This window comes from Entelurus aequoreus, linkage group LG03, assembly GCF_033978785.1.
Source record: "Entelurus aequoreus isolate RoL-2023_Sb linkage group LG03, RoL_Eaeq_v1.1, whole genome shotgun sequence".
Taxonomy (NCBI): Eukaryota; Metazoa; Chordata; class Actinopteri; order Syngnathiformes; family Syngnathidae; genus Entelurus; species Entelurus aequoreus.
In genome coordinates, this window is record NC_084733.1 from 70167171 (window position 1) to 70176026 (window position 8856).

The 8856-nt window shown below is 39.1% G+C and overlaps 1 protein-coding gene across 2 annotated transcripts; it reads left to right on the forward strand.

Annotated features, from left to right (window-relative positions):
• The first annotated feature begins 1661 nt into the window (after positions 1–1661).
• nr2f2 (nuclear receptor subfamily 2, group F, member 2) lies at positions 1662–8016 on the forward strand. 2 transcript variants are annotated; one of them, XM_062042577.1, is made up of 3 exons: positions 1662–2700; positions 3110–3655; positions 6170–8016. In XM_062042577.1, exons 1-3 carry the CDS (start codon positions 2247–2249, stop codon positions 6442–6444), a joined length of 1275 nt encoding a protein of 424 aa, XP_061898561.1. In that variant the 5' UTR covers positions 1662–2246; the 3' UTR covers positions 6445–8016. The 2 variants fall into 2 exon arrangements, with proteins under 2 accessions (XP_061898561.1, XP_061898563.1); XM_062042579.1 differs by having other exon boundaries at positions 1665–2700; positions 3128–3655.
• Positions 8017–8856: the final 840 nt, after the last annotated feature.

The following is an 8856-nucleotide window of genomic DNA, read 5'->3' on the forward strand; positions in this document are numbered from 1 at the left end:
GCAAAAATATATCATCATGCATTAAATGTAAATATAAATCATAATGCGCGCTTTCCGTACATAGAGACAGGTGCCCCCACCCCCTCCTCCACCACCACCAACACCACCACCCCCTCCTCTCACCACCCCTCCATCGCTCCTGCACGACACGCACACACAAAGCAGCGTTTTTCCAGGCGGTGGTAAGGAGAGAAAAGACGTTGGGGGATCTATAAACTTCTTTCTTGCTGCACTTAATTTTGGACACGCTTTTCATACTTTTATTTATGTGCAATTAGCCAACAAGTCGGGCTTTTTTTTTTCTTTTTTGCACATTCAGACATGTTTTGCAATAAACAAAATATTTATTTTTAATTCTTTTTTTTTTTCTTTTTTTTTCTTTTTATGTACCGGAGGAGAAGAAGTTCACTGTCACTTTGAGTCGAATAGACAGAAGACTAAATTAAGATTATTAGGAGAGAAGAAAGATGCAGGCGGCTGCCACGGACGAGTCATACACATTTGGTAGGTGTGCGTGGACATAATCACTATCACGGGTGTAATAATCAGCAAAATGCAAGCCCGTGGAGGTATTGCATTTAATTTAAAAAAAAAACATAAAGCTATCCTGATTATGTATTCCAAGCAAGTGTGCAAAATGTATACTTACCCCTTTTGGAGCGAATCTACTGGTTTTTTTCCCCCCTCCATGTTCATGTACAGATGTACACGATCTGCAAATACAACCAACAAAGTCATGCAAACAATTTGTTCTGCGATAAAGTAGTTTAAAAAGGCGCGGCGTAGTGGCAAAAAAAAAAAAAAGATAATAATAAAAAATAACAAAACAAGTAAATCCAATTTGTGAAACAGTGAATGCATCTAATCGCCACGTGGTCCGGCATAATTTAAATTATTGATGATGATAATTTAAATAAAAAAACAAAGCAAAAAAAACGAAGAGGCTCGCTGCTGAGTTAGATCGAGGCAGAAGAGAGCAAAAGACTGAAGCAGGCTGCGTTTGCAGGAATGACTCCTCCGAATTGAGGCTCAGCTTCAGCTGCAGTATACTTTCGTACGCTAGGGGGCAGCCGGACACTGTGTTGAGGGGGACAATGCATGCAGCAATCATCACACACGCACACGCACACACACACACACACACACACACACACACACACACACACACACACAAAAAAAATCCAGGTTCAGTCCAAGTGTGATGAGGGAGGTCATAGCCTCTCCTTTGGAAAAAAATTCAAACTTAATTGACAACTTTGTGCATATCCATCAGTCATAACGTCTTAAAATTGGTTTAGATGTGTATAGGCAATTATCAATTTGGCCATATTTAGCAATTATTTGTACCCATGTTCTACCATTTTTGCCTCTATTGCATCCAGTAATGTTTGAAAAAAAAAAGAAAAAAAGATGAAGTGAAGTGTACATGTTTTTTTTTTCCACTTTCCTTGCTCTTTCCTCTACATGGAGCGAACACGTCTCGCTTTAGGACCCAGCGGCCCTCGCTCGACCTCCACACGGCGGTCCCTCTTGGCGAGGCACCAAGTAGCACAAGTGCCGCTCAGCCAATGAGGTGCGGGGGGAGGTCCCTGAGCTCTGACCAGTCAAACACACTCGCCTTCCTTATATGGCAGCGCGTCGCCATGGTAACGTGTGCTAAGTTGCAGCAGTCGTGTCAAAGTTCACTATATAGAGAGCTCAGTGAGCTGATCACAGAGAAAGCATTCTGCCAGCCGGGCTTCTAAACCCAATCACTTCCTAACCTCCTTTTGCCTTTTTAACATATTTGATCACTTTGATTCCTTTTTTTTTTTTGCGCGGAAAAAGAAGAAGATCTGGATTTTGGGTGAAAAAAAAAAAAAAAAAGGTGGGATCTCCGATAATAATAATAATAATATTTGCAGAAGAAGACGATTTTTCGTGTGATTTCTTCAAGACTTGGAAGAACCCATCCTTCTCCGCACCCCCTCCTCCATGCAGCTTGTTCCGCTTCTCGGCCCACCTTCCCCGCCGATGGGGGTGCTGGATGGCTGCCTGTAGGAGCCTCCTCTTCCACCCGCTCCAGTCGACTCATTTCGGGAGTGGAGCGCAGCGTCGGCGGTGACATTTCCCAGCGAGGAGAGAGAGTGAGAGAGAAAGAGAGAGAGAGAGAGAAAGCAAAAAAAAAAAAAAAAAAAACGAGCGAAGAAAAAGAGACAAAACGGAAGCGGAGAAAAGTTTCCCTTTTCGTTGACTGATAGGCAGATATGGCAATGGTAGTGTGGAGAGGCTCCCAGGACGACGTGGCTGACACCCAAGGCGCCCTTTCCTCGCAGACCCAAGGCGGACTCACCCTGGCCGGCGCACAGGCGGGCCAGCTGGGTCTGACAGCCTCGCAGGTCGCGCCGCCGACCCCGCAGACGCCGGTGCAGGGGGGCCCCAACAACGCGCAGTCGACGCCGGGCAGCCAGGTCTCGCAGCAGCCGGAGAAGCAGCAGCCGCAGCACATCGAGTGCGTGGTGTGCGGCGACAAGTCGAGCGGCAAACATTACGGCCAGTTCACCTGCGAGGGCTGCAAGAGCTTCTTCAAGCGCAGCGTGCGGCGGAACCTGACGTACACATGCCGGGCCAACCGGAACTGTCCCATCGACCAGCACCACCGCAATCAGTGTCAGTACTGCCGCCTCAAGAAATGCCTCAAGGTCGGCATGAGACGGGAAGGTATTGAGACTCTTGTTTACTCCGCGATCCGGCGGCGCGCTCCCTCTCAAGCTGACCGGCGAAGGCGTGCTCCGGTGCCGCCTTGAGCCGAGGCTTGAGTCGGTGCCCTGCTGGATCTTTTTTTTTTTTTTTTTTTTTTGTTGTCTGTCTATGTCTTTCCCCCGTCGTCTCCCTTTTGCCATATATAACCCTTCGACTGCATCGCTAATATTCCCAAAATGTCACGATAGCAAAATGGCGTTTGTGCACGATATACGCGATGATGGATTAAAAAAAGGAGGGCGATGAGAGCCTTTGTTGAATATGTGCGTGGATTATTATGTAAATGCATGAAAAAAAAAATCGGTTAAAATGGACCAATATGTCATAATTGACAATGCTTAATGGATTCAGGTTTCAATATCTGTAGTCTCTCTTTTTACTGCAGCTGTGCAAAGGGGACGGGTGCCACCCACGCAGCCTCACCACGGCCAGTTCGCCTTGACCAACGGGGACCCCCTGCACTGCCACTCCTACCTATCGGGATATATCTCGCTGCTGCTGCGAGCGGAGCCCTACCCCACGTCCCGCTATGGCAGCCAGTGCATGCAGCCCAACAACATCATGGGCATCGAGAACATTTGCGAACTGGCGGCCCGGATGCTCTTCAGCGCCGTGGAGTGGGCCAGGAATATTCCCTTCTTCCCGGACCTGCAGATCACCGACCAGGTGGCCCTGCTGAGGCTGACGTGGAGCGAGCTGTTTGTGCTCAACGCCGCGCAGTGCTCCATGCCGCTGCACGTCGCCCCTCTGCTGGCGGCGGCGGGCCTGCACGCCTCGCCCATGTCCGCGGACAGGGTGGTGGCCTTCATGGACCACATTCGGATCTTCCAGGAGCAAGTGGAGAAGCTCAAGGCCCTGCACGTCGACTCGGCCGAGTACAGCTGCCTCAAGGCCATCGTGCTCTTCACCACAGGTGAGCAGGAACGGCAATAATAACACTATTTTTTTTTTTCTTCTGTCGTGCATCCATCATGTTGGTGGACAATGACAGATATTAATGGTGTGCAGGGGGCAGGGGGAGGATGGGGGAGGGGTTACCCCAAAATTTGACTATAATAATGCACATGATGTGAGGGGGGATACTCCAAAAATTGCCTATACACTGAAAAAAAGCATCTTACCTAAAAATGGGTTACTCGTTGAAAAACAACCCAAAAAATGGTGCACAATTTTGAAAACCCCCAGAAATTGAGTTAAAATGATACCCGTGTAACCACAAAAATGGGTTGCTCTTAAAAAAAAAAAAACTCAGCACTAGCAACCCATAAATTGGGTTACCAAAATAACCCATAATTTTGTAGTGTGTAGTGTAGTGCACATAATGTGAATATAATAGTGCACATAATGTGAGGGTTTGCACATGATGTGGGGGAGGGGGGTAACTGGCACACAAAATTGACTATAATAGGGGGAGGTACTAAACATTCACTATAGTAGTAGTGCAAATTAGACTATAATAGTGCACAAAATGTGCGTAGGTTACTCAAAATTGTCTATAGTAGTGCACACATTGTGAGGGTGGGTTAACAAGACATAATATTGCGCATAATTTGAGGGGTCTACTAAAAAAAATACTATTGCACATAATGGAGCGGGAGTTAACAGACAAATATTATAGTAGTGCACATAATGTGAATTAGGAGGGTTACACAAAAAAACGGACTATAATAATTTCACATAATGTGGGGGAGGGGTGTGTTACATTAATGAACATAACCATGCATATAATATATGGCGCTGCATTCACCGTATTAATGTATAGCAACAATATTGTGTAAATATATTTTTTTAAATGAGCGTGTACATCTGTTATGATTTGCAACATTTTTTAAAAATGTATGTTTATCTGTTATCATTCGACGTGTTTAGACATTTCGAGGCGTCGCTGCGAGATGTCTAAAATTACAAATCGTCGCTTTCTCAAAGTTGTGGGTTGTTGTTTGGGTTTTGTTGACAGAAAACACACTTCAGAAAAAATGCAGTCAGCCTCTTAATTAGTTTGTTTATTTAGGCAACTATTAAACATAAATAAATATTTATTTGTTTTTTGTAAAAAAAAAAAAATACAATTAAAAAATATAAATGAATGTTAAGTATGAGAGGTACAATATAGCATCTGCAGCCACCTTTCAAAAAATAGTGACAATTATCATATATATCCAAATATATATATATATATATATATAATATATAATATATATACGAGCATAACTAATCTGCACTTTTCATATGATTTGTAACATTATCATATATATATATATATATATATATATATATATATATATATATATATATATATATATATATATATATATATATACACATACAGTATTTATATATATACACACACACACACAGTACACACATATATAATTAATTCAAACTGCAAAATTGTCTTATACTATATTGTATTACCACGTCAGAAAAAAATCACAAGAACTAATATATTTACAAAAAAATACTAAAATAAATGTGTGTGTGTGTATATATATATATATATATATATATATATATATATATATATATATATATATATATATATATATATATATATATATATAAATATATATATATATATATATATATATATATATGCAGTATATATATGCGTGTACTGTGTGTGTGTATATATATATAAATACTGTATATATATACTCTGTATAGATATGTATATATATATATATAGATATATACATATATATATGTGTGTACTGTGTGTGTGTGTATATAAATACTGTATATATATATATATACTGTGTATAGATATGTATGTGTGTATGTATGTATGTATGTATGAATACTGTATATACATATGTATATATATACATACATATATATGTACTGTGTATGTGTGTATATGTACAGTGTGTGTATATATATATATATATATATATATATATATATATATATATATATATATATATATATATATATATATATATATATATATATATATGTATATATGTATATATATAATATGTATATATATATTTTTTTCTTTTTTTTTTTCCTACAAACGTAAAAAGTCTGCACATCCCCACGACTTACCTTGGTGAATGTGGTGAATGTGTGTATATATATATATATATATATATATATATATATATATATATATATATATATATATATATATATATATATATATATATATATATATATATATATATGTATATATATGTATATATATGAAATACAGTTATAGTTATCGTACTCTCTCCCCTAAAAAAAAAAGCTAAATATTTTGCTCACCAAAGGTCAGTAGGTTTCCCCCACCCCAAGCACCACAACCACCCCCACATGTCACCCCTCCTCCCTTAGACCAGGGGGTCTGCATGGATAGGTTTAATGACGTTATCACAAAAATTGCCCACAAATTGCTTTTATTACACAAAAAACCCCACAAATGCCCATTTTGTTCCTCCCTCAGACGCTTGCGGCCTGTCGGACGTGGCCCATGTGGAAAGTTTGCAGGAGAAGTCCCAGTGTGCCCTGGAGGAGTATGTGAGGAGCCAGTACCCCAACCAGCCCACCCGCTTTGGCAAGTTGCTCCTGCGCTTGCCCTCCCTGCGCACCGTCTCCTCCTCGGTCATTGAACAATTATTTTTCGTCCGCTTGGTAGGTAAAACCCCCATTGAAACTCTCATCAGGGATATGTTGCTGTCGGGGAGCAGTTTTAACTGGCCTTACATGTCCATTCAGTAAAGGACATGCAGCGACAAACACACACACATGATGCTGTGTGTGTGTGCGTGGATGTGTGTGTGTGTGAGTGTTGTGAGGAAGGGTGCTGAGAGACTACACAATGATAGCTGCTGCTTTTTGTGGAAGGAATATTGGAAGAAAAAAAGGCAAGCTTGATGCTGCTTTCATGAACTGTGAAGAAGGACAGACTGAATAACTTTGTTGTTTTTTTAATGGAAGAACAAACTATTAAGAGTACATTTCAAGTATTAATAAGTGCATTTGGGTAAAAACAGAAAAAGGAGGGCAAAATAAGGGAACTTTCTTTTTATTCAGTCAATGTCCTGTGTCCAAATGTATAGTGTTTTTGTACTTTTTTTTTTTTTTTGCTGGTTCCAAACCTGCTTAAAATGTGGTTCTGTTCTGTAGTACAGGTGGTGTTCTTTTCTACACATGTGTACAAAAAAAGAGAGAATTCCAACCACAGCAATAGGAGTTATTATAGACGTATAATCTATAGGCTTAATGCTGCAAGCGCACTTATGTTCTCATTGGGAGGGTTACACTTAATGCAAATAGCTTTTTTTTAATTATTATTAAAAATTGAAATGTTGGTCTTCCCAAATTAGCGTTGTTTAAAAAAAAAAATAATAATAAAAAAGTCACTTCCTCTGTTTTATTTTTAGAATGAAATCCACAAGCGTCCCTATTTGGGGGGGAGGGGGTCAAAGGTCACCCAAGTTTAAAGCCAAGCCCATGTAGTGTTTAATAGCAGTATTAAATGACTAAACAACCCTCCCCTTTTCAGCATTAAGTGCCTGACAAGCATGACGTGATTTCTTCTCCACACACGCAAATTTAAAAAAAAAAAAAAAGAAAAAAAAAAAAAGTTGGACAATTTTTCAAAAGCCGGAATCGAACATGGAACCGCGCCGATGCGAGGCAGTATTGTTGTAAATATAGGTCAACTTGTTTCTTTTATACCAGCTATATGTGATGAAGATCAAATCTGTGGTTGCCATTTTTTTTCTCTCTCTCTCTCTCTCTCGTCTTCAAAATGGAGTTTAGATAGTAGCACTGAGAAGTTCTGTTTTGAAATGTACATACATATTATTATTATTATTATTATTATTATTATTATTACTACGACATGTTTTTTTTTTCTTCCTGATTTGCTTTCATGTATATTTAGACTGTGAATGCATGGCCACAGGTCGCTAACCTATTTTACCTTTGCTATATAAATGTAAATGTTTTTTTTATGATTTCCATTGGGGCTGTATAGATATAATCTGTGCGTTCGCTTCACAAAACCTTGTATTTAAAAAGAACAAGTCGAGTTCATCATAGGACTTAAAAAAACAGGGTGAGCAGTTTTAAAAAAGGAAGTTTTTTGAACTTCTTTTTTTTGGGGGGTGGGGGGGGGGGTCTTTTGACAGGTGTGTGTGTGTGGGTGAGCGTGTGTGCGCGTGCGCGTGTTTTTTTTTTGTCCACTTGTTTTTCTTCACCACGACAAAAAAAAAAGAGGCAAATTGTGGTTGAAAGAATTCAAAAAAAAAAAAAGAAAACAAAAAGGGATCACTGCTGATTGAACACACACAGGACCAGAGAATGAAACATGATTGTAATTATGAACCCACCTTTTTATATAAATATATAAAATATATGACTGCAGGGTATTGATAACGTATAGATACTTTTTTTTTGTTAATGATTATAACTGCAAGTGATTCATGTGAGTGTGTGAGAGTTTATAATAGTTGAACACGATTCTTGTTTGTTTGTTTGTGTTAGCTTATTGTAAAACGAGCATTCTGCTGTAAATTTGTTCTTGGTATTAAATTATAATTTATGAATTTGAACCATCTTTTTCATGGCTTCTTTTCATCAATGAATTCGAACCACACTGCATGTTGGCTTTAATGGTGCACTTTTAATCGGATTCGTGTCACTTTTTGTGCACATTATGCCTTCAAATACCCCCCAATAGAGCTTGAGCCTCTCACTAATTATGATTATTATTATTATTGGCTTAAATGATGCTGGAAATACATATAATGAAGGAATATTAAGGCTGCAATCTTTGATTTTGATGCTGCTGTGAGTGCGCATGCGTGGATGGCTTGCTGCTGTTGATTAAAACATGTTGATGATGATGATGATGCTAAAAAGCGTTTGTCTACATATACACACACCCACACACACACTCATATATATATATATATATATATATATATATATATATATATATATATATATATATATATATATATATATATATATATATATATATATGTGTGTGTGTGTGTTTGTGTGTGTGTGTGTGACGGTGATGCCTTCACTGTCTGTCGGAGCTTTCTGAATTGTCGCTTTCTGCACGAAAGGAAAGTTCTACAAGGTGTGACTCAGTGTAACGTCATTTGTATTTGACGT

Bases quoted from the DNA above. Each gene is read 5' to 3' on its own strand.
- nr2f2 (XM_062042577.1), top strand. From the start codon at position 2,247: ATGGCAATGGTAGTGTGGAGAGGCTCCCAGGACGACGTGGCTGACACC. The intron at 2,701-3,109 runs GTATTGAGACTC...CAATATCTGTAG, and splicing joins GGTCGGCATGAGACGGGAAG to TCTCTCTTTTTACTGCAGCT. The intron at 3,656-6,169 runs GTGAGCAGGAAC...TTCCTCCCTCAG, and splicing joins CATCGTGCTCTTCACCACAG to ACGCTTGCGGCCTGTCGGAC.